Source organism: Penicillium angulare (assembly GCF_028827245.1).
Source record: "Penicillium angulare strain IBT 27051 chromosome Unknown utg000007l_segment0_segment0, whole genome shotgun sequence".
In the NCBI taxonomy this organism is placed as follows: Eukaryota; Fungi; Ascomycota; class Eurotiomycetes; order Eurotiales; family Aspergillaceae; genus Penicillium; species Penicillium angulare.
Window position 1 is genome coordinate 2,398,308 of NW_026623166.1, and position 24,616 is coordinate 2,422,923.

At 48.5% G+C, this 24,616-nt stretch overlaps 11 protein-coding genes across 11 annotated transcripts; 7 read left to right on the plus strand and 4 right to left on the minus strand.

Moving 5' to 3' along the window:
- Positions 1-51: 51 nt before the first annotated feature.
- On the plus strand, positions 52-1,040 carry N7478_010169 (uncharacterized protein; the record flags this gene model as incomplete). The annotated part of the gene is made up of 4 exons (XM_056926383.1): positions 52-504; positions 550-649; positions 699-883; positions 930-1,040. 4 exons carry the CDS (start codon positions 52-54, stop codon positions 1,038-1,040), a joined length of 849 nt encoding a protein of 282 aa, XP_056775753.1.
- Positions 1,041-1,658: 618 nt separating this feature from the next.
- N7478_010170 (uncharacterized protein) lies at positions 1,659-3,166 on the minus strand (the record flags this gene model as incomplete). The annotated part of the gene is made up of 4 exons (XM_056926384.1): positions 1,659-2,005; positions 2,056-2,212; positions 2,274-2,386; positions 2,437-3,166. 4 exons carry the CDS (start codon positions 3,164-3,166, stop codon positions 1,659-1,661), a joined length of 1,347 nt encoding a protein of 448 aa, XP_056775754.1.
- Positions 3,167-4,425: 1,259 nt separating this feature from the next.
- Positions 4,426-4,982, plus strand: N7478_010171 (uncharacterized protein; the record flags this gene model as incomplete). The annotated part of the gene is made up of 2 exons (XM_056926385.1): positions 4,426-4,730; positions 4,778-4,982. 2 exons carry the CDS (start codon positions 4,426-4,428, stop codon positions 4,980-4,982), a joined length of 510 nt encoding a protein of 169 aa, XP_056775755.1.
- A 580-nt stretch (positions 4,983-5,562) lies between these two features.
- Positions 5,563-6,309, plus strand: N7478_010172 (uncharacterized protein; the record flags this gene model as incomplete). The annotated part of the gene is made up of 1 exon (XM_056926386.1): positions 5,563-6,309. One exon carries the CDS (start codon positions 5,563-5,565, stop codon positions 6,307-6,309), a length of 747 nt encoding a protein of 248 aa, XP_056775756.1.
- A 1,952-nt stretch (positions 6,310-8,261) lies between these two features.
- Positions 8,262-8,645, plus strand: N7478_010173 (uncharacterized protein; the record flags this gene model as incomplete). The annotated part of the gene is made up of 1 exon (XM_056926387.1): positions 8,262-8,645. The coding sequence occupies one exon, from the start codon at positions 8,262-8,264 to the stop codon at positions 8,643-8,645; it is 384 nt and encodes a 127-aa protein (XP_056775757.1).
- A 1,022-nt stretch (positions 8,646-9,667) lies between these two features.
- On the plus strand, positions 9,668-10,645 carry N7478_010174 (uncharacterized protein; the record flags this gene model as incomplete). The annotated part of the gene is made up of 1 exon (XM_056926388.1): positions 9,668-10,645. The coding sequence occupies one exon, from the start codon at positions 9,668-9,670 to the stop codon at positions 10,643-10,645; it is 978 nt and encodes a 325-aa protein (XP_056775758.1).
- A 345-nt stretch (positions 10,646-10,990) lies between these two features.
- N7478_010175 (uncharacterized protein) lies at positions 10,991-11,515 on the minus strand (the record flags this gene model as incomplete). Its single annotated transcript, XM_056926389.1, has 1 exon — positions 10,991-11,515. One exon carries the CDS (start codon positions 11,513-11,515, stop codon positions 10,991-10,993), a length of 525 nt encoding a protein of 174 aa, XP_056775759.1.
- Positions 11,516-14,529: 3,014 nt separating this feature from the next.
- N7478_010176 (uncharacterized protein) lies at positions 14,530-14,932 on the plus strand (the record flags this gene model as incomplete). Its single annotated transcript, XM_056926390.1, has 2 exons — positions 14,530-14,578; positions 14,781-14,932. 2 exons carry the CDS (start codon positions 14,530-14,532, stop codon positions 14,930-14,932), a joined length of 201 nt encoding a protein of 66 aa, XP_056775760.1.
- Positions 14,933-20,205: 5,273 nt separating this feature from the next.
- On the minus strand, positions 20,206-21,262 carry N7478_010177 (zinc finger BED domain-containing protein; the record flags this gene model as incomplete). Its single annotated transcript, XM_056926391.1, has 2 exons — positions 20,206-21,078; positions 21,155-21,262. 2 exons carry the CDS (start codon positions 21,260-21,262, stop codon positions 20,206-20,208), a joined length of 981 nt encoding a protein of 326 aa, XP_056775761.1.
- A 1,754-nt stretch (positions 21,263-23,016) lies between these two features.
- N7478_010178 (uncharacterized protein) lies at positions 23,017-23,481 on the plus strand (the record flags this gene model as incomplete). Its single annotated transcript, XM_056926392.1, has 1 exon — positions 23,017-23,481. The coding sequence occupies one exon, from the start codon at positions 23,017-23,019 to the stop codon at positions 23,479-23,481; it is 465 nt and encodes a 154-aa protein (XP_056775762.1).
- A 3-nt stretch (positions 23,482-23,484) lies between these two features.
- N7478_010179 (uncharacterized protein) lies at positions 23,485-24,261 on the minus strand (the record flags this gene model as incomplete). The annotated part of the gene is made up of 3 exons (XM_056926393.1): positions 23,485-23,698; positions 23,745-24,040; positions 24,088-24,261. The coding sequence occupies 3 exons, from the start codon at positions 24,259-24,261 to the stop codon at positions 23,485-23,487; spliced, it is 684 nt and encodes a 227-aa protein (XP_056775763.1).
- Between the last annotated feature and the right edge of the window lie 355 nt (positions 24,262-24,616).

Genomic DNA, 24,616 nt, shown 5'->3' on the forward strand with positions numbered 1-24,616 from the left:
CTATAAGACCTCGTCTAGCCGAGCGAGTCTCCAACACTCACCAGAGAAAAAATGTCATCCCTCGCACGCCAGACAATATGGGTCGATGCATCCGATCAAAGCCTCGATCCTCGCTCGACGACAACTCTCGTCTCGAACGCGGCCAGGCAACCAGAGGTTCCAGGTCCCGGTCCCAAGATCAAGATATGTGACCAGGATCCGGAGGACCACTTTGACTCAACTGCGGAGATCATTTTCGATCGCCCTCTATGTATTGCGCGGCGGAAGCAGGCAAAGGGGGAATTGGTGCATATTCAAAAGTCAGAGTGCGCTACTTTGGCTCGAAACGTCTTGAAAGATTTCAACGACCAGACTCCCCACCGCAGCTTCCGACAATTGCTTGGAGGCTATCGCCATGGCGGTATGGCGTTTCTCGTGTGGGAGCCAGTTGAAGTATCCGTCGAGCAGATCATGGCGGCTCAAGGCATCATCAAAGCGACGGAAGTGATTGCCATTGCGAAACCGGTAAGTGCTGCCCAGCTTTCAGGAATGTATCTCTGACTGCAGCAGGTGCTTGAAGGCATTCGACATCTTGCGGACCATGGGAGGGTCCTCAATGTGCTGAATGCTAAGACAATATTGCTTACCGCCACTGGTCAAGTAAAAATTGGTACGAGGTGGAACACAGTTCATGGAAAGTAGAGCTAACGTCTGTCTAGCCGGTGTCGAAAACAGCATCCAGATCGACCCAGAAGCGATGGATGCTGCGACTATGAAGCTTTCCGCTTTGGCCCACGTGATCAGCGGTCTGATGAAAAAGAATCCGACAACGTACGAATGGTTGCCCATGATCAAGAATCTTCCCTTGCAGCTCGAGACACGCTCTGTGAATGAAATATTGCAGGTACGGTTATCCGCCTTCCTCCTTTTCTGCAGCTGACAACCAACAGAGCACGCCTTTTAACCCGGGCCCTCCAATCGATGAGTTGGTAATGATGACCAACATCACGAACAAGACCGCGCACCACCGGGTCAAGTATTCTGATCGAGGCGAGGATTAAGCTTCAGTTACCGTGAACAGCTGGAATGTTGGTATTCTACCTTTTCGAGACCCGAGGCAGGCGGCATGGAGAAATGAGCCTCATTGGGAGCCTGACCTGGATAAATGGGCAGATTGAATGCAGAACGAGAGTTTTATTTGTGTATTCATTGTGAAAGGAGACACGAGTAAGCCAGTTCTGCTATAAGACGTTGATACGGCACATTTCAGAGAATAAATTAAGGCAATGCTATTAGTTCTTTAGTTCCTCGTCAAGCGAAATTTGAGTCTAGATGGTCTTGGGCGCTTCAACGCAATCGGATCAATGGAAGCAGAAGGGAAGAACCCTTGCATTCCGTAGCGACCAAGCTCAACAGTGAACATTATGGATCATGGTCTTGTGCCGACTGCCTACCAGGTAACTAGCTATTTTTATCTCAGCCCAAGCTATCTACGGGAACGTGTGATAACCGAGAACGGTGGTTTTACTTTCATGCGGGAATTGATAGTCTAGTTGACACCTGAGGTCACAAACGAGCAAACTTCCATTGGAAAACCCGGCCTAGTAGATGGGAGCAGCACGACACCACTGGTTGAAATCGTGAACAATTCCTGAGAGGGCCGTGCGCCCCGGACAAGATCACCGCTTATACCCATCGAGAATCTTGGACCTAACCCACCGCGCGTGATTATTGTCTTCCAGCAAAACCAGCGGGATTCCTCTGGTCGAGTCCTCAAAAATTCCACCATTGCGCTTGTAAGATGGTACTGCGGTGTTATGGACAGAGTTATCTGGCCCCTGCCTCTGAGGCGCTGCAGAGTCGTCATATTGCACGTACTCAACGCCCAAAGGATCCTCGCCACCACCAGTCGTGCGCATGACACATGGCTCCGCTTCCATGTCAAGGTTGACGATCGACAAACTCGGGCACTTTTCTCGTTGTGTAATACGAGCCACACGCTCGCGTAGCTTCTCGCCAGTGCACACTGTACTTTTCATCAGCACGACTTCAGAATAGGGGCTGGGAACTGTTTACCTGCGACGGCAATTTTACCGGATTGTGTGCGGATGTGATGCACCAATACCTTTTCAACGTCAACAGGCGCGAAGTAGTAATGCAGACGCGTTCTATTCTTCAGCAGTTTGCGCGTCGCTGAAGGGGCGTGTAAAAGATGAATCGAAAAGTTCAAGATCTGAGTCCGTCTCATATCAGTGTGAAGGCTGCAAGGATGATCCGGTTACAACGAAACATACATCGAATCCGTGATGCTCCTGTGGAGTTTCCCCTGTCCCTGATCCCATCCGGTCTCCCATCAAATCAAGCTTCAGTATATGCTGGATTTCGCGGTGGACCCAGCTTTGATGTTCTGAGAGATTCGGTCAGTTAGACACGGCATCTGGAGCGTCATTAACTTACTAAACTTTGAATACTCAGTCTGCCAAAGAACTTCCAAACGTCGAACCTTGTTTGTGCGTTCGCGGCTTCCCTCCACCAAATCACGAATGAACGGCAAAGCCCGCAAGAGTCCGATATCCTCCAATGCAAATACCACCGTTCCATTCTGGCCAAACGAATGTGCGCCTCCGTAAGGGCCAAACACAAAGGCTGGCAAGTTCAGACTCGGCACGCCAGCGTGTAAAATACGCTGCGCCAGCTTTTTTGTCAGACTGGAGGAAGGTCTGGTCACCACTCGGAGAACTTTACGTTTTCCTTTTTGCGAGGTGGATGGTCCGTGTGGGTTCGTGTGCTCGCGCTCCGTCGACGTGATGAAAAAGATTGGAAGCTCCAGGCAAACGGCAACCCCCAAGCGTGGCATCCACAGTTGAATATACTGACCAGGTTTCGTCCGCATTTGAGCTGAGACCGTGATCTTCAGCCAGAGAAGACTGTTAAATAGGCTGACTTCCACCAGATCAGGCCCCATATACCACGATCGGTGCGACCACATGGCGTGCACCAAAGTACCTACGCTGCAGGCCAGCCAGGAGCAGATGCCGCCAAGCAAGACCCAACGATACACGGAATTGACCTGAAACAGATGCACTTCCAGAAAAGAAACGGCGATCAGGGCAAGTGCATAATGGGTCTGCAAGACGAATCGCGGTCGTCGCTGGAGGAAGACATGAAGCGACAGTGGGAGGATCATAGTTAGACTGCATGCCGCCTTGGATCATTCAAATCAACAGTGTTAGCGATTGTGATCGACTTGAGGATGTGTTCGTGCTGAGGAAACCTACCACAATTGGAAGCACGAGTACGGTCGAAATGCGCGCCGCGTTCTTGATAGCGTTGACTATCAGTGTCGTATGGACCAGACAGTGACAGACACAAACACGTCCGAGCCATCTGTGCAGCCACCGAAAGGTTTGTCGCTCAAGGTGACAAACCTGGGCGGGGAGGCTGAAAGAGAACCCGACGCAGAGTGGCAGCAGGTGTATGACGGAAAGGCAGCCGGCACGCATCTGGACGTCTCTCCACGTCGAAGCTCGGAAGACCAAGGCTACGATGTTGAGGCCCCATAAGAACGCAACTATTATGGCCTGCGCGTAGGAAGACAGATCTACACAGGACATATGTCGGGGCACCGGGTATTGGAACGCCCACCAGGACACAAGTTGGCATGCGCGTGAGAAATAACGCCCTATCTGGTGCGTTAAGCAGTAAAGCAGCCATGCTATAAAGACGAGAGCTGCTGCTAGCGCGAAGTTCTCTTGGACTTCTCGCTGATATAGCCAGTCGGTAGGCATTGTCATCCGATGCATGAGGTGGTTGTGATGTGACTCTTTGGGACCAGAAATGCAATATATGGGATTTTCCCGTGCAGAGTCTTCGTAGCTTAGTTTCGTCACTCCGCCAATGTTGATGAAAAGGTTGCGATTGCAATCGCAAATATTGAGCTTACAGCATCAAAAAAATGATTCTTATAAGGAATTTATTGTCCGTCTCTATTGCTTGAATCCGCCCAATATCAGCTGCTTGCATATAACGAAGGGCTCATGACGGCCACCTAAACGCAATATAACCGCACCCATCAACTTTTGTAATCCTTTAGTAGAAAGAACTGCTTGACCGCAATATCTTGAAGTATAAAGCTCAAAGTCACGTCGGCTCGCCCAAGAATGGTCATAAAGGGAGGAGTCACAAGGCATTTGTGAGACTTAATGAACTACAGTCTCATAGGGTCATATAAATTGGATCACATCCAGTGCCCCATATTCCCAACTTCTTCGTGAAAGACTTCATGGTGCTATCGCTTTCCCACAGTCAGAATCCAAAATGTCGATACGCACATTCATTCGCCTGCCACATACTCTTTGGAAGACAGTAAGATGCTGGTACAACTCCGATAAGAATGTCTTGAGTCAAGATGTACCCCGACCCCGCTCCGAGACTCGTTATGCCCGAATGTTACGAGAAGAGGCCGAGGTCCAAGTCACATACAACATTATTGCAAGTACAGCCAATTGGGTCCTGCTTGCCGGGTACTTGGTGGTTCCTGGCACTTTTACCTCCCTCCAGACGTCCAATCAAGTCGAAAGTGCTCTCAACCACAACGGCGCTGGACGTCATATGCTACATACCATCCACAACCCGCCTTTACTCGGCATAGCATGTTTCTTCTTGATGGTTGGGGCTTTCGCTCTTCTCTGGCTATTGCACTTTCGTCAACTGCGATATGTCTACACCTGGTTGATCAACAAGATTTTCATGTGAGTCATGCCAAGAAAGATGAGGGTTCTTTACTGATAGGCAATAGGCCAGTGTCTCTGAACGCCGCAGCCGGACTTCTCACCACCCTGGTCAATGTTTACACTTCACGCGCGGGCCATTGGTCCGTTATGGCTTTGGTAACGGCTGTTGTCACTGGCTTTACTACGCTGGCATTTTCACTGCTCTTTTATGTGTACCGATTTCAGATGCTTAAAAATGTGATGGCAGATAGGAGGCTTTTTCATTCCTGATATTCAGGGGTGGTAATATCTACTGCCTGATGGTGCGGCATGGAGCAAGCAGTGAAAGTAACCATTTTCTTGAGAATCATACCCACTCTACCTCTATGCGAATATTGGATTGGTGGTGCCAAACCTTTTCCCATTCTAAAGGCTTTCATAATCGCTGGGATGACAGTTTTACGTGCTGAGGCACACCTATAACTTTTGGAAAGTAAGTCATTTTGCTTTGAAGTTCCTTTCAAAAATATGAGATTGAAGAAGTAAGAAAGCAGGGAGGGGTTCCAAGTTTAATTGATTCGCTCGACTCAACAGTTATGTCAACGTTCATTCACCACCCCCGTTAGTTTCGTTCTTTCAACGCAAATTAAGCCGGTTCCAATTGGAAGATCCCGAAGAATCTAAACTTAGAGAAATTTAAGCGAGCGTTCATATAACAACTTCTTCCTCCACCTTGTAAAGGTCCCTGAGACAATATCATCCCACACCAGTTGTTCACCCAACACGAATGATCTCTGAACGAGTCGAAATATCCCTTTCTTTGCTCAAATCATCGTGTTGCTAGCTGGGCCCTCTGCTAAGCAACGGCACAATGTATTTTGACCAAATGAACAGGAGCTGCAGCTACGCACCTGCCGACTGGACAGCTCATAGACCGCCCTTATGTGACACGGATTTATACATTATCCCGCAATCAGCAATCATCATTCCAGAATCGCAACATCACATCAGTTACTCTATTTATCCCCAAGTCGCAGTTCTCCTCAGTACTGTGAATCATCAGTGCATCGCTACAGCAACAGCAAACCTTTACCAAAATACAATCTGTCCAGGGGGATTTACCAACACCTCCGCTGCACGACCGAGGACGTACGGCTACGGGCCGGACTCACTCGATCCCTACCGTCTTTGCGGTTCTCCTTGGCCCGATCGTTCAATCGATCTCAATTCGGATGAAAGTGAATGCTTTGAGCCCAGCAAGGTCGAGTCATCCATGAGTTGTGCTCAATACGAAGCTGGGCTCCCGTACTTGCCGCCAAATATCGCAGCGCCAGGATTCATATGCGTTCAGTCGGGATGTAATAAAATCTTCAAGCGCCAGAAGAACCTTTCACGCCACTTGCACTGTCACTCCGGTATCAGAGTCCATGCCTGCTGGGTTCCCGGGTGTCATCGCAGGTTTGTCCGTCGTGATAACCTCAACTCTCATTATCTGACCCATGGGAAATGTGGAGGTCGAAACCGCTATGTAGTCACTCTAGATGAACATAGCGCCCTTTACAATCCTGCTTTTCGCGGTGCGCTGACACCTCATGGCTGGCCGCTCGAAGCTCAGTGATGCGTAATGCTACACTTGAATTCCTGGGTGAGCTGCATTTGGAATCTGCAAAGGGCTGTATGGATGAGGCGCATTTGCAACTTGCATATGAATATACTGCTGCTATTTCTGCGGAACGAATGACTCATTTCTCTGTCGAGGTCTGCTGGTCTCAATAGCAAGCAGACTGTGGTTTATTGTACGAACTTGAGCCACGTCAAAATGGAATTTCAGTCTCACAAACTCCGACTTCTTAATACGCCGCAGTTGCTTTGGATGACTTGAATGCAGTCTGCCCCTTGATTTTGGTACGCCAAAGGCTCCACTCTTTGTCAGAGATATTCTACAACCTACTCTTGGGCTGGTAAAGAACATGTCAAAAGTAATTTCAAACGGCCCTTTGAGCTCTATGCGGTAATCTAGATTGTTTACGGAGTTTCTTTTTGCTAAATAAGCGAGGCGATTATCTATATGCAATGTCTGCAAATCCGTAATGAGGCCTCTTTGATCACTGTTGTGATTTGAAGCTGGTGCAGATCAGGAATCAAGTCGCAACATCGGAATTAATCCCGAAGTGTCTAGACGAAGGAACAGGTTGTTTCCAATCAACTTGTTCTTCTGTATATATAGCCACATATTTCCCTCTGAACAATAAGAACAATAATCAACTTTCCTCTGAACTACAACAGCTACCCGTACCGAAACTCTCTCTGAGATGAAAGACGGCTCAGTGAAGCACAGAATCCTATCCCAAGCTCAGTATTTCCCACACTAGATACAAGCCACTATTTTCAATGGATGACTCCGTGTGGGCAACCGGCGCGGAGAACAGCCAAGATCAGAAAAGGTGGGCTGTGCTTACATCTTCAAATAGATGTTTCATCACACACGGCTCGACCAGCCTAGATGTTCTTCTTGAAATGATCACCTCCATTGATAAAAATTTCGCGAGATCAATCGGTTTCCTTTCTAGGCCACACACGTGAAGAGACCAAAAGCAACTTTGTTGAGTAGCTGAGCCAGCTCGCTCACCAGGGTTGGGCAAACAGGAGTCGCAAAGATAGACGGCATGACCAATAGTTGCCATTGAGTGAAAGTTGAGGTAGACTACGGGGCCCGTCGACACCATCTAGGAAAGTAAAAAGATGGCCCACTGAGAACGCAAACTTTATCCGCTGGCTAAATTGGGGACTAACGGATCACTTTTATATTTCTCATCTTTCAGTTAAACAGGGAATATCGTAAAGGTTGAGATAATTTTGCTCGCTCCACTATCTGATGTACTGCAGTGCATCTTGGGTGAATGAGGAAACACAGGCCTTAGAGGAAGGGCTAAAACGGCCATTCCTCTGTGCCACTCCTCTGTCTCCCTTTTCAATCAGAGTTCGTATCCTCAAGCAACCCAAAGTGGTGAGATCATCAACAATACATGGTCGTTCAAGTTGAGCCAACACCGAGTACCTTGGATCCACACCCGTGCAGCTCGTGCGTCGAGGTGGGGCCACCACATTTGCTTTGGCGTCTCGACGTTGAGTGAACGACTGTGAATGTTCAGCGAGACAAGGAATTTAGAAATGCTAGTTGTGACTGACTGAAAGATTCCCTCCGTACTTTGAAAGGCCAGGGATAGTGCTGGCGTATGGACCACAGGAAATGACGGAGGAGAACAAACAATGGCCCGCAGGATTTGAAAGCTGCTCCTATTTTCATGCTATGGGGAATGTCCCTCCTCACTTATCTATGATGTTGGTATACAATGATTGCTGAAACCTGTATCCTACGGACGCAAGAATTTGATTGACGAAGAACCGTCTCTGGTAAGTCGTATCCTCAATCTATCCTCCCCTATTTATAAGGCTAGCTACTGCATGCAGTCCCCGACACTTTCATCGAATTACAAAGTCCCGTCATCCAAAGCAATCACGATTTGGAGACTACCTCTTTTCCAGCTTTCCAATAGCCCGGCAGCTACCATGGGTAGAGTTATGAACGCGTTCACAAGAGTTCGGGAACGGCGCCGCACCAAACAGTTCAAACTGAACCATGTACCATTGTGCACACCGCAGTCGTCCCTTGACAAGAAGATTTTCTTCCCCAACTGGCAGCCTAGACCAGAATGGAAACCCCGTCGAGGTGTTGACTTTGTTGGTAACGCTTGTTGGATTTTCACGAGCCCAGACGACCCAACCCTTCGTCTTGACGAGATGCAACTGAAGCTTTACCGAAATCTCTCTTTCCAGCCGGTATTCGAGAATGGCGGAATCATTTACAAGCGCGCCAACGAGCCTCCGCTTACGTGCATTACGAGTCCAACTGCTTTGGAGACCGCAAAGCCGTATTGCGCGGGGACATACTGATAGTGGAGACCAAAAACCGGCGCTGTGCCAATGCACTATGTCCGCAATGCTCTATCTTCTCTTTCGAGACATTCTGAATCTCGCTAAAGGGCATTCTTGATGTACTAGGAATATTGGTGCGTTGAGATTAAGCTGAAAAGTACATGGACGAATTTGAACACTGGCGAGGGCTTCTGCTAGACTGATAGTTGATGGACTAAGAAGATGCCAACACATGTACTTTAGGACTCTAGTCGAGAATTGATTCATTTATCCTTGTGCAGCGAGAATAGACGCGACTCATACTCGCATGGTCCTTGCGTATTCAAGAGACAGTAAATTAGAATGAGATGCCCCGGGAATCAGCTCAATATTTCAGTAATAGCATTCAGACTGAGAAGCATGAAAGCGTCCGCGTCAGAGAGCGATCTCTTCCCGCCCGCTGTCGAGATCTCCAAAGGTCTCAAAAAATTAGCGGATGATCTGCCATAGACTTTCAACGCGTAATTGTTTGCAAAGTTCACTGGGGAAGAAAGGCTCGGATGATTCTGCAGTGAATCTGCTTCCCGGTTTTAGACTATTGCTGTGGTAGCCTTGTCTCGGATTGATATTCTGATGACTGATGCTTCGAGCCATAGCCCTAAGCTAGCCCCGGAAACACGAATTAAATGTACCGATGATTGTCTCACATATGTAATTCGCGCTGAATTCGAAGTCTTGGTTGGAGCATTCCCAGTCAAGGTAGAGTAAATGATATGAGGCAGGTAATAATTCAGGCTTATTAGAACAATCACTCATGTTTGCTCACCAGGACCGATCACTCACCGAGAAAAAGGTTTACCGCAACGCCTACACGCCACGGTTGGGTCTTTTGGCGACAGAGCAAAAAATGACGAGCTCTTGGTGTATTCAAACACACATTTAGACTGTTGGAATTTGACCGGCGCAGCTTAAAGCCGGCCGGATGGCGACTCTCAGAATCTTCGAGGATCATCTTTATCAACCCCACCCTGCCCCTCCCTTGCCACTCCATGACACCCTTCATGTCTCCCAGTCGAGAGAGCTTTCCCTCCCCCGCCTCTAGGAAGAAAGGCTCGGAATCCTTCACCTCGATCACTGATGGACTTGCCAAGAGAATCAGTGGTCGCTTCATTCGAGCCGAAGGTAACGCCCCTACCGCAACCATCAGCACCTCGCCATTCGTATATTGGAAAACGCAGGAACTAGTGTGGAAATGGGACCAACGGAAACTCTGCGGTGCGCGAATGAACATGCTGCTCAACTCGTCGCTGCTCCCGCACGGCCAAGCATGGAATGTTCCTGACACGGATAACATCTTCGTCTCTGTTGGACCACTGGGCGTGATTGTTCACGAGCCTGCACATCTTAGAAATCTTGACTGGTCTGAATGTGCGATCGGCGTTTCTCAAGACGAGAAAGGATCTGGTGCTAGAATCATTCTACAGGGCCGCACTAAGAGAGAATCAGGCAAAAGCCTGAGCAAGCTCCTCGTCCGTTTCAAAGACCCGATTCTCCCTCAGCCTCTGCTTCCACCCATTTCTTGGTCAACCGAATTCTGGATGTCAGATTCCGTGGTACTCGACCCACGTTTGGATGAGGGGGAGCTGATCATTGAAGGTCTCCAACTAAATGTCAGTGGCTCAGAAGAATATCTTTATATCGGACTTCCGGGGACGGATTTTGGCGCTCTGTTCAACACACTCATTACTTCATGGGGCACTAGCGAGGACTGTTTTAAGTATTCCTGTGGGTACTTCTGGCTACTTGCATCCATCAGCCCTGTTCACTTGGCTCCAGAAGCCCACGGCTCCTCTTTTCTATTGGAAAAGTATCCCCTCTCCTTTCGCGAGCAGATGAGAGGAGAATCTTGGCTTGTTGCAGCCAAAATTACGCTCAAGCTGCAGAGGCCATCACGTCTCAAGTCGAGGCTCCAGGTCCAGGTTCACGCCATCTCGTCTGGCTGTGTGACCTCAACTCGACGACCTGCCGGCTTTCAATGAGGGGGCTGTAATTGTTTCCAATGAGATTTATCTTGCATATAGCGATTATATCATCAACACTTTGGGCTTTTGAAGACTATCAATTCAAATCTTCATATATGTACATCCAACCGATGAGGACACTCAAGGGAGCAGAATTGGGAAGAGGGCTTCTATTCCGGGTACACTTATTTTCTGAAGTAAAGAAGTCAAATTAGTCGATTCAACGTGGAGCTTGTGAGTCTCTCGGGGGTGTTAGGTGGGAGAGCCTCTTATGTTTCTGGAAAAGAAAACCTATCTTGTGGAACCTCTTGCTTCATTCAACACTATCTCTCCAAATGTATTCTTTCATTTGCTAAAAGCATCTCAAAGAGCCAATTTCCCTGCTGCACCGAGTCGATGAGCATAGTCCCAGATCCACGACAAGTTTCTCGCATAATCAAGCTGGGCAGAACCTGACGGCACTACCTCGAGACCTACCAATTGATCAGCTTGGTATGTAGTAGAAACATTAGGTGATGTCTTACCGGTCGATGATCTCTTGGTTCCTGTAGAATCACTGCGGTCTGATTGTCCTGTGGAAACATTTCGAAGCCATCGTCTGATTCGGCGCTTGAGCGGATTTTTTTTTCTCCCTTTCACAAGGAGTTTGCGATGTTCACACGTTGTAGGTTGCCGTTTATTTTTGATCGGTGTATGACCAGCATCGCGGCGTTTCCGAAGGATGTGGTACCTTTTCCCTCTCAGAGACTCAGCGCTTCTTCTTATTTGATATTGCTGCCAGTAAGCGTGAGACAGAGCGTTCCAGGTCAAGTCTCGGTTTGATTCCAACCAGGGTAACAGGTTTTCCTCCTCCCAGGTTGACCAACCGACCGTACTATGGGGAGCCATTGCTCAACTGAGCAGCAGACCTCAGGAAAATGGGGCAGTTGCAGTTCAACTGTGAATTATTCTGGCTCAGGATCCTGTGCAGGAGGAGTTACATCTTTATGAAGTTTTCAGTGAAAAGAAAGTCTGCCACATATCGTTTCAAATGGCTAGGGTGCTGAGCGTAATCTTTCACCACTGACAAGGTTCGAAAAGATCCATGGTCGGGCTCTTGCAGCGTCTTGGCAAAGAAAAAGAGAAAAAAAACTGGTGGGCAGAGTTTGAGCTGTTGAACGTCATTCAAACTGTTGAGCAAACGGAGAGGTAGCGTTTACTAAACGCTCTCCTAAAGGTGGGGGTCAATGTTCGATGTAAAAAATAGAGTTTGACAATAGCCCGATCTCAAGGATGGGAAATGAGACTGCATATTGCGAAATTATCCACCTGCGACTTGAAATCAGTCGACTAGTGGATATACCAAAGCAAGAGTGAGATATCCTCGGCCGGGAGCTTCAGGTCTCGCCAATGTTGAAAAGTTTTCAAAAGATGGGCGTTGCCGAGCCCTCAAAAACTCACTGACAAGACAGTTGGCCTATATCTGGACTCCGAAAAAGAGCATTCAGGGGACGTCTCCTCCGTCTTAAGAACAATTTTTTTTCCTTCGCCCTGCGTTCATTAAATGACGATGGACGCACTGAGGCTGCCACAACTGCCCTAAGGTGAGATTTGAAGGCAAACGAGGTAATCGTACTATATCTGATGTCGGCTACTTTGAATCGAGACAATATATGCAAAAAGAGCCCGTACTGAGTTTTCATAAATGATGCGGATAAAGTAAAACTAGGTTGACAAATGTCTTGCCCTACAGGTGTGACCGGCACAGAATGGGGATACCCACCATGCGCCTCACATATTGAATCTTTTTTCTCAGTTTACTGGAGCCGCTAGGATCTTGCTGGCTCGAACGACCCCAGCATGGTCCTGAGACCAAGCGTTCTGTAGATGGTGATGGCTCTTCGTTTGCGGCGTTTGCGGCGTTTGCGAGCGTCAGAGTTCGCTCGCAACAAGGAGTAGCACGTTGCTTGGACGGGTCGAGCGAAGTGGGCAGCGAGGCGACAGAGGTGGATCATTCGGAGGCTCTGGGAATTTGTAGTATTTACGTGTCAACAAAGTTGCTGTATAATGTTGTAGTCGTGTGTTGCGAGTGTCGCGGATAGAGACTCGACGGGCGCGCCCGTCCAGGCTGAGATGTTCCTGGCGGATCGGCAACGCGCCCACCCACGATACACGTGACTGCGATGGTCACTCTTTAGACCGTTAGATCAAGATGCTTAACTAGCTCTCTGATTTGCTGAAGAAGACTGGACGTTGCGTTGATCACAAATCTACGGCGTAGAATACTTTTACCGTAAACTTCTGCTTTACATCCTGCGGAGGACTTTTAGCGAACCTTGCAAAAAGCCCTGGCGTTGTTACATATCAAGCATCACTCAGTCAAATATATATGCTTTTTGCCTGGGGAACTAACTTAAGTGGTTTCTACGGTATACGGTAATAGGGAAGACCACATCTAGCTTTGCCAATATGTCTCTCTTTGCTAGCTTTGTAAGATCTGCGGCTCATCTACACGCACGACATATATCTCTGGAGCATTGCGGTGTAAAGCGCCAGTTCTAGCCACCGAAGCCCATTATGTTCGGTAGAAACGCTCTCCGCATAACGAACTTTTTTTAACAGAAACTTTGCGTTCAGTTTTAGCAATTCTTCAGCCAATGTGGCATGGCTACATTCAGTGGAAACACTTTCGCTGTGGCCAGGACCCTGTACGATCGCAATTAACACGTGAGGTGCGTTGACGCAGACATGCGCTGAGTACAACACGCTCATCGGTGTAATGTTTAGAGTTACAGCCAGTGCTGTGAACGAAGCGATGGTGATAAAAGAGCACGTCGCAGAAAACTGGTGATCCAGTGCACGTTGATACATGTTGAAACTTGAACACGCGTTGGTGAATTAAGTTGAGCAACTCCATCGCTGATTCAACAGATACAGACCGAAGAACTGTTGCCAGACATGTCTCTTGAAAGGACCTGTCACCAAATCACTGGCCTTATTTGACTGCTGCCCAACCTGTCACAGTAGAAGAATCAGTAAAAGGAGTTCAACAGGCCTCACTTACCACAAGCAATTCCTGTGACCCGCCCCTCAAAAAGCGACAGACAGAGAAGACTACACGGTGGCAATCTAAAGCAGGCGGTAACAAGACTAGTCAAGAGACCTATAAATATGGCCTCCTCCCCCGGTCCTCTGTCGAAATAATTCTCTTCCTTACTGCATTGGACGGATTCCCTCAAGCCGAAACCAAGATGCATTCCTGCAGCATACCCATGATAAGTCCCTCCTCTTTGATTCCTTCAAGCTCTTTCTGTTCCTGATAATGACAGTGCACACCCAAGCGACTCAGCCACCTGGCTCTCTTTACCCACTGGGTGGCTCACTTCACTGTACCCATCTTCGTGCCTGCCAGCCAGACTATGAGTCTATACTGGCCACAACCTTCTGTAAGGATGCACGTGCATATTAGTCCCGTCAAGCTGAGCTGATGATATTACTTCTGCCTAGCTCTTTGATCATGGGAATGCAAGCGAGGCTTCCTGTCAGGTAATCCCTTGTCCGGCCAATGCTATCGGAAACTGTGCTGAAAACCCAATGTTACCACCAGCCGGATCTATTCAAATAGGACGTCCCAAGTCAGCACTGCGAAACATATGCATCTACCTCCCAGCCACATCGATGCCATCACCGAATCGCCCATGAGCCCCACGCTCTTTATGTAAGTCATGGGCCCATACGTTGATTCAACTGCTAAATCATGCTCGACTGAAAAGGTCTCTTTGCGAGACCATCAGCGAGACCTCCCTATTCAGGGACACTGCAAAATTTGGAGGGCTCTCTTAGTTTACGCTCACGTCGCCATTATCCCGAACGATTCGATGTTCTGATAGTGTAAAAAAGCAAAGCTACATGTGCACTTCACCATGGCCACAGCTGCAGCGAGTTCGCGTGGCTGGACATTCGTTAAAACAGGTACGTCTGTTCGGTGCTTTTGCTCCTGTCGCTGTCGAAAGTGAGGTCAGGCTATGCTCACCAAGACGGAATGAGCGTTATCTTAGTAGTGTCATACGTTCTGGGAGCGAGGCGGAAAGTGAAAAGGGTAGAAAATGAAAGAGTGAGCGAATGTTCTCAAAACCAAATGCATGCTGACTATCTTGTAGGGATGTTTTCCCAGTGACCCAAGACGTATCAGCTCTGCGAGATATGACGCAAACCATTGGACATGTCTTGCACGCACCTTCCACCCCGCCGGTTTGCCGCGAAGAAACGAAGCTCTTGCCTTGGCGCCATTCTGCCGATGAAGGTGAAGAGGCTCATTGTTGCTAAAGTGACACAGCCCTCACACTAGGAACCAATGTTGCCAACGGAGTCTTAGCCCAAGCAGCTACTACATCAAATCGTTGAGGCCCCTCAAGGCAGTCATGCGATCGACTTCTTGATTCTAGAAATACACGATACGATGCGTGGCACGAGTGCAAATCCCTTAGACTGAAGAGATTATGTTCAAGAGGCCCTACAACGGCAGGTTCTACCCCTTCCTCTGCGGGGTTTCCGAGGACGAAAATCCCGCAGGTCCTCGCTCGACGAACTTTGCCCTAGCGCCAAGCATCGTGAATTTGCACCAGGTCGAGATGGTCATTGGGCATGCAAGCCTGGCACCTCGCCGCCTTCTTCTATTCTCCTCCTAGCCTTGTATACAAGTCTGGGAGACGTCTTTGTCACCGGAATTAGAGCCGTCGCTTCGATGGCAAAGATCCAGAATGGACAAACGACTCGAGACCGTCTTCGCTGTAGATATGGTTTGGCTGTTCAACCCATCCAGTGTGTCGCACTATAGGCGCTTGTGGGCAGTTCCCCAATGGTGCCCTCGTCATCACCGAGGGAGAGATGGGATTGACATGCGTCTGCGAGCCCGCACCTCGAGCACTGGATCATCTGCAATATCTTGCCAAAAGGGCCCTCCCGCATGATTGCCAAGATAAGGTCCTCGCATTAGCTTTCCCGTGCCCTTCACCCACTGGCACGGACTATACACCTCCCGGCCAGTGAAGTCATCTAGATCCGTTACGCCGGTGATGTTCGCCGTCAACTCGTGTCTACCAGCCAGGATCAAACCACGATTCTAGACCACATCACCATGCCCCGTACGTATGAAAGTGTCCATGAGCCTTACCGAGCTCAGCTAAACAAACTTCACTTCCCTTAGCTTCTTCAATCACGACAACACGAGTGATTACTCTTGCCCAGCTATGCCCCAGAAGACTTTGTTATAACACGGAGTTTTACGACTAGCCCCGTCTATATTCAACCGCCCCAGGTCAATCCTTTAGAGATGGCTCAGCTGTCAGCCCGCTACCAGGACATGTGAGTCAGAAGTTGTTTGCCTGATCCGCTCACTAATCCCGTGCCCAATAGGGCATGCCTTCAGGCAGATCTCAACCGAATCATTAAGGCCCCAGGTTACGCAAGACTACCACTTCCGGCCCATTTCATATCAACGCACTCGTCGCCATTGGCTTCCGAGAGTTGGAAACTTAATCGGTGTGCCAAGATAAATCTACAGGCATACCCCGCCACGGACAGAGAGTTGACATCAGCACGCAAGCTCGGCGGCAGGAATTCGACTGCGGTGAAATGGCATTGTGCCTAACGGCTCAACAACTTCAATCGCGGCACCGCGGGTCCCTCGCCAAACCCGACAACATGCGAGAAGCATTGCGATACTTCCAGCCGAGAAGCTAACTATGAGGACGGCCCCCACACTTCACGTGGGTAGCCGGATGATCAATGGCGACCAGCTCATATCCCTTGCTCCTGGAGCCCTTCATCCTCTCGCTTCCCGATATGAAGAGCCCTCATCATGTAGGTTGAGGCCGAGATCGCAACAACTGTCGTGTGCTTTCGAACCCGAATATCGAGCATTGGATCGTTTGCCAAAATTTGCAGAAGGGTCACCCTTATGTTTCGGCGACTCCAAAAATTCGTTCATCGTTGAATTATCTGAGCCCTGCTGTTGATGACGCGAAAGCAGACACCATCGTGGAGTCAGCTAGCGCCCATGCAGGTGTTTCGTTCTCCTTCGACTCATACTAGCTACTCAACCTGAAAGTCATTGTGTCCAGACTAGTTGATATACCCGCACTGCGCTTGCAAGCACATGTACTCCCCGCCCAACCGAACTCAGGCGATTTAACCTGTCTGCTATTTTGATCTTAATAACAAGAGCAAGCCTTCCAGCGCAGGCATGTCCCTCGTCAAACGGCAACGATCTGTAACTGCAATATACTTGCTTTCACAGCCAACCCGGTCTTGTTCGAGTCATACAAAGGAACTACGAACATGGTGCATCGTTCATCAAACCCTGATTGCACGTCAAACGCTGATCAGCCAACAGGATATGTGAGTCAAGGGTCCCTTCTCTGATCAATTGGTTAATGCGAGCCTAGCAGAAAAAACCTTCCAGCAAGCCCTAAGTGAATAACGAATGCCATTAGCTAAATCAGAGGCACCTTTCTTTCGACTGCCCCTTGAGTTCGCTCAGCGTCTACGTCGCCAGTTTCCCAAATGAGATGGCATGTTCAGCAACTTGCCCAGAAACAGCTTTAATATGCATACTCCACGGCTCATGCGGCTCAAACCACTGCCATAGCTTGAATGAGGTTTCGTGGAGTGGTCTTGTGGGATTCGGTCTTGTGGGAGTCGGTCTTGAGGAAGTCGATCGGGGGTTGGGCGAAAATCAGATGGCTCTGCTGGGGATACCTCCATGAGCATTTCAATCGGTTACAGCTGCCATATCAGCCAAGAAGAGAGGTCCGAAGCAATCATGATGTGACCAGATCGAGGTTGTGTTGGGTTGGCATTTGGAGTTCGGGCAGAGCCACGCCAAAGCGTGGCCTAGATTGCCTACTGGGCGTCACTAGAGCGAGTCAAGAATTAGACAAGGTCGAACGCGAAGAGTTGTGAGCGCGATCTTCTTTGACTGCGGATTACTGACTCATTTTCAAAGGTCATTGTCATATGCGGACAACTCCGCGGGACATGGCGCAAATAATACCGCGCGTCTTGGGTTACCTCACCGCCTTTGCGTCGCGCCGAATCGATAGCCTCCCCTTGCCGAGCACTGATGGACGTGCGGGCCAATGCCAACCTTTCTTCGCTTTGGAGACACCACACTGTGTTTCCATCCATGAGGGTGTGAGCGCAGACACCATTTCACATCTTTGCTCACGACAAGTAGCTCACCTGGCGAATGTGCATTGCAGCCATCCATCCGTTCCTCCGTTGCGATGCCATGCATATCTATCCAGCGGATGCAGTTCCCAAATTGACACAAATTTGTGATCGATATGAGACGTAACCCGCCATTTCGAGAGAAGTTGAACACAGGGAATCACCTCACACAATGAGAATTTTGATAGGCAACCCCTCTAATGGGTCCATTGGATATGACTGCCAAGGGGCACATATGAATTGCGCCCGCTGGCACTTGATGTCTCGCAAGTGGAGGGATCATGTCTAAATGTGACTTATATGAAGCCCCATATCTGGCAATCCATACAGTGCAAATGCGAACTCCGTAACGCTGATCCGACCATCATTACAAGTCATCTGAATTGCCATCGATTGAGATCGGCTGGTAAGGTTTGAAGCGACTTCTCAATTCACCAAAAATCCCGAAGCATCACTGTTCGGTCAGATCAGTCATTTTGAAGTCCGGGAGATCTATGGAAGATGCTCCATACTATACTACTCCATGTTATACTATTCCAAACTGCGCCGTCTCTCACGGTATCGATTAAATTTCGGTCCTACTAGAGCCGTCCAAAGTGCATTAGATATCTCCACATTCTTGTTGGTTACTGACCCAAATCGGTGCATCTTGGTTTCTTCATTCAGAACATCCGCTGCCCTCTTCTCACCTAATACATGGCTCCGGCCTCGATTCTGCTGAAGACAAGTTGTTTTGAGCTTCCAAAGACTCACCCCCTCTTCTTGGCAAATAGAAAAATGGAGAGAATTTGGTACTCTATGGTATCAATTTCACTCGGAAAGTCGCTCTGAGTAGTTGTGGGAATTTAAGCGGAGAAGCGGTGACCGTGCAAGGCTAACCCTTCCAATTGCCAATGGCAGAACAAAGAAGACTCCTGTACCATGGTGCTTGGGCTTGAGCTCAGTTACTTATCGTCCTGGCATATGAATGGGTGTTGCGCCAGGTATCTGTGGTGCGAGATGCAAGCCTCGTTATGTCTCCAGGTTGCATCATCCTCTCGAGTCCCGCGACATCTTTGTGTCGCCCTGTGTGTCCATCTCCATGGCTGCATAGGACTCTATGGTTGCTCACTCCAGGCCCTCACCCGCGTGAAATCAAATTGAGAATGGCGATCACGGCCATGTTGTACAAGCTTTATGATATAAAAATGCGGGGCACTCCGATCACTAAGCCGCATTATGCCATCCGACCGACGATTATGGACTGGGATTTGAATTTTCCCGCTATAGAAGTCAATAGTACTCGCTAGGTACAGTACAGGGACATTGCTAGCAGCTGTTTGATTCGCGAATTGTACGTTTTGCTGAAACTGGACTACTTCGACATAGAAGGAAGTGGTAGATCACCCGATTGCGGGCATAGAAAGCCGTCTCGTCGTTGGGGACTTACATTCAAAGACAGCAAATGACCGACTCGATCACAATAAGAAAATCAGCTGAATATCGTCTAGATACGCCAGCATAAGGAAGAACTTGAATATAAATTCTACAGTCCTTCCGGCGTACCAAGAGAGATAATGCCTTTAAATACGCCAAGAACCCGGAGATGGGAGACGGTACGGCAGGACGGAGTTACAGCATCTTCACTCCAGGAGCGACTCAATCGCCCAACGGCAGTGCTTGGACTATGTGAATTTATAAAAGTGATGCTTCAATGTTCATATTAGTTGGGAGTTGGTTGTGTGTTGTCTTAGTTAGATACAAATAGGCTGGTAGACAGGTATATGTCGATTCCGAAGAAAGCTGTACGCACTAGTACGGAGATAGACCAATGGGATCCTTGAACAGTACTTGAGATGTGTTATTCTATAAACAGGATGATTTGCAAAATAAGGGGATGGAGTGTGCTGATTCAGCAGTTGATGCCTAAGGAATGAAAAATGATGTTGAATAAAATGCATGGACGCTAGTAAAAATAGACCTCCACTTTTCCGACAGTTTTGCTTTAGTCACCGGAAAGCTCTTGAAGGAGCATTGCCGCCCCATGTTTGGTTTAGTGCTGTTTTTGTTTTATCTTAAATACCTTTCAAATTCTATTCAAAGCCATATTGGAGAATCAATATTTATCAGTACATTCTTTATCTTCAAAGATTGAGTTTTGTCGGAATAAAGCAGTTCATCTCATCTCAGCCTTTCCCTCGCTTGTTCTGAAGAAATGGCATTGATTGATTTTCAGGAGAGGATTTGGTGACTCCCGACCAATGAAAAGTGGGTGCATGAAACATGCCGCCGCCGTAAGAGGAAATACTTCAGGCGATCTTTTCACTATTCCAAAAGACTTTCCCCATCTCGGCCGCCTTAGTTCCGGGCAGGAAAATATGTATATCCGATCATGTGATCACAATGTGTGCTGGACGTAGGCCTCGCCAAAACCCGCCCACCGCCCAAACCCGCCCGCAAAAACCCAATGGCTCAAAGCCAAGAAGCATTTCCCGATAGTTCCAATTCTTGTCAATGAAATAAATGGTGATTGCCATGAATGCCTGCTGGAAGGGGCTGGTCCAACAATCCAAGGCGAGGGACTCCTTTGCATCTTCAGGCAATTCTTGCAACTGCGAATCCTGTTGAGCTGTCACTGCATTCCGAAGTCGCCTTCGTAGGGTCTTTGCTGACGGAATTTCCAGTTTCTCCGGGCCAGAGTGCAAGAGGTTGAGCAGCCTTTGGAACACAGGGTTCTCCACCGTCTGGAATGGCAACCGCAGACAGGTGATAGTTCTCAGCAGCTGCTCCTCGAGTTCAAACGTTGTGAGCCTGTCTATGTCTGGCGCATCACTGGCGGAATGATTTCGTAACGCATCTGAGAGTAATGTTTGATGAGATCCTCTCTTTTTCCCTCTGCGACAAGTATTGGATTTTTGATGTCTGCTCATAGCGCTTGTCCCATTCTTTCTATGCTGCGGGTGATCAAGCAAAGTAAGACAGGCTTGGCAGAGAACTCGGGGGTGTCCAGTATCGATATGAGCTACTTGGTCAAAGTGCTTCCAGACGTCGGCGTGACGTGACTCGGTGGACCATTTGATCAGGGACTGGCCATCTTCTTGTAGCTTCTGACCATAATTTGTTTTCTCCCACCATTCTAGAAACTCCCTCTCTAAACTTGGTTCATACAGGATCCAACTCTTCCTGCCTTGAGGTCCTACACGCCTGAGCGTCGGCGGTCTTCGAACGGTAGTGTCGTAGCTATTACGAGGCTCATTGAAAAGCTGCAGGCCATTTTAGCTCATCTGTATGGAGTTTCATCATATTCAGGGATGGAGGGATGGAGGGGGTTTCTCTTACAGACTGGATATCTGAGTCCAAAAAAGCGTCAGATGACGGCTCAATGGAGAGTAGAGGACTGAACGTCCGATGCAACGATCGCGATGACGAGGAGAAAGAAGAGGACATATTGAAGAGCCATGCCAACGGGTTCGATTATGGATGTTCTCATTGCGAAAGTTTGAAAATGGATATTATTGGAGGCCGCGTTGTGCGTTTGGATCTATCGACTTCTGAGTCGCGTAAACCCGCAGGTATCCAATACCCAACCCAGCCCAACCCATCATGAACACAGCTTTGTACGGACGCTGAGAAGGCACGTATTGCCGATTTAATTGATCATATTCAACAAATTTATTCAAGGACAAGTTCACAAAGCTGGAATCTCATTAAACTTTTGCGGGTTCATCGTTTAACCTTTGATGCTTTAGGCTGTAGAAAGAAGGCAGTGAAGCAGGTGATGATACATGTGCAGGAAATATATATTTTCAGACCGACAATGAACATTGTTTTCACGTAACACCCACCTGAAAGCGTGACAGGAATAAATTACCGATATTATACGAGGTGACTAATCAGAGTTGTGTAAGACTTATGCATATTTTTGGGTATTGTGGGCAACCCAGGGTTACCCGCCAAGAGCCCACGGGCGGGTTCATAAAGGCCAAACCCTGTGATGGGCCGCCCGTGGGCGGGCAAGGAAATGGAAAACCCAACCCAAACCCACGCTTGGCGAGGTCTAGCTGGACGTAGCTTTGTATCAATACGCACGATGCTCGTGCGTGAGCATGACGGCTGCAGTTATATCCAAAGACCAGGTTAACGAAACGCTCCTAGGGTTTAATGTATTAAGAAGCGTTTCGGCTGAAGAATTACTCACTTGCTGATCTTCAATTCTTGCCGCTGCAGGTTGGACATGCAATACCGTTCACGAACTTTTTGCCTCCGCAGGTTTCACATGGAGCCATCCTCGTTCTCGTCAAGGTGAAGAATAGGTAGAGAAGTATATTCTTGGTGACTTGAGTGGCGATTTCAGAGAAAGGCAGGGAAATGCCGTCAGTTCTGTGAGCGAAAAGTTGATGGTCTTGCTACCTAACGGCGGCGACCCTGCTCAGTATTTATTAGATTGCGGCCGATTCCTCGGTCCGCACTTACAGCCAATTACATTTCTCGAATTCTGACTAATCGAGCTTTGCACCTGACTATCACCAGCCATGGGAAAAGCCGGGTGGACCCCGTCCACTTATAACATGCTCCACACCACCTTTTGCTCTTTGCAGCCCCTCAGCAATGTCAAACACACAACCACAGTGTGCCTGCTCAGCCTTCTTTGAAACGGAAATCAATCTACATGAGCATCTCGAAGAATATCGGGTTAGTAACGCTAAGACGAGTCATACCACTTAGCTGACTTTTCCCAGTCCCGCGAACAGCGCCTGCAAGCCGAACTCGCACGGTGCCGTACCCATTCGAGGGCCAATGGCAATGGCTGTCGAGACAGGAACGACAACGATCAAGGTAAAAGCGATGATGACAGAGATTCCGGAAATTCTATTGGCACAATAAGGAAGACTGGAGCTCCCAAAGGGCATTTCTGTCCATCTTGTAAACGAGCGAAGCCATTTCCGAAAATGCAGGGATTGCGGCGGCATTTCCAACAACGCAAGTGTTATTCCTCTCTGACACACTGCTTGCTATTAATCATTCATGCAGATGTCACATGTGAGGAAGTGTGCGTGTGCTGTTTTAAAGTGTTCAGGCTTGTGAGCGAGTTCATTAGACATGCTGATAGACATGATGGAGCATGCGAAAGAAAACGAGCATTCATCAAGAAAACATGCGATGAACTACGCGAACAATCTGACAAACAACTAGCTCTCGCAATGAGCCAGTTTCAACCGGGAGTTGTCGTGGGGAAGAAACGGAAATGGGACATGGCAACTTTGGGCCCCGATATTTCAGGAGCTCGGGCCGAGTTCGACAGGATTGGTATAACGACTTTGGACGAAAGTCTTCGCCATATCAATGAGGGTGACAGTCTTCGCCAGCTCAGCTCGGCTCACATTGACCTATCTGCACCCCCAATCTCGATGCAGTCGTCTATAACATTACCTCGCCTGGCCAACATGGCCGATCCCATTAATCCTGGCAGCACTCCGAACATGTTATCGGATGAAATATACTTCGATCCCGGAGAAGGGCAAACCCAAGGTTTTGACTTGCTACAAGATTTTGATGCTCCTATCCTTCAGATTATGAACAGCGTCCCAGCATTAACGACCAGATGGGCGGCACAAGACGATATTGTAGATATAAACACAGAAGTTGCAGCCTACCATGAACAATGAGAGCTAATTCTCTGTGCTTCCACCCGAACCCTCAAACGTGAAATTAAGTCCAATTTTTGCGCTTAGCATTTCTAGGTCCCTGAGTTTCTGTTCCAGCCCCTTTGAGTATGGAAGGGTCATTTTCGCCCAGTTGGCGATCACTTCATCTGTGGCAAAAAGAAACGTAATGGCATATCCTTGCTCGATCTGAAAACCGAGTCTAGCATCTAGAATCACCCTACGGCTGTTAGAACATGGGACTGTAATATATGGCTATCACTCACAAGCCTCCATCTGGAAAATCCTTCACCTCGGGCTGAGAACCCACACGATCCAGCTCGGATTGGGGAATCTCATATAAGGATCTTCTTCCCTTCGTAGTCGCCAAGTCATGAAGATGTGAAAGGGCATAATACTCCACTCGCGAGCCTTTGGCCCACAGATGCACCATTAGAACACGGCGACCAGCTTTTGGACCACCCCTCCTAAAGCATTCGATATGGCCAGGGAATTCTTCGTATCTTAGCCAGTGCCCGAGGCTACACCGTTCGAGGGAGGATTCGAGGATAGATCGGATTCGCTTGAGATTATTAGACGATAGTCACAGAAACGTCTTATTCCGCTTACTTCGTCAAAGGCAAATTGCTTGCAAAAGTCCATGCCATATTCGGTGAGGTACGGGAAACCCCGTCTCTCCATCTCGAAGACGCGGTTGCCAGCCGTTGAGTCATTCAAATCGAAAAATCCCTCCTTGAGGAGACACCTCCTTGCCACTTCTAGCGTAAATGCGGTTGATGCCATAACCAAGACAGGCTGTGCCTGAAGCCGATGATGCAAACAGCTGCGGGGCAGCAGGCTGTTGAAACTGCCCGGGAAATTAATTTCTCCATAGCCGTAAAACCCCAACCCCACATCGACAACGGGCATTCCCGTTCCGGCTTAGCATTTAGGTACATCAGGGAACACAGTTGTGTGATACCTTTCTACAGGGAACACAATTGTGTGATACCATGGCCTACAAGAAATCATTCGTCAGGGATCACAGCTCTATGCTACTGTTCCACAGGGATCACACTTCTGTGATCACTGGCCACCATCTGATTCAGATTCTTGCCAATGATAGAGAGTGCTTTCACGAAGTGTACTTTTTTGCCTG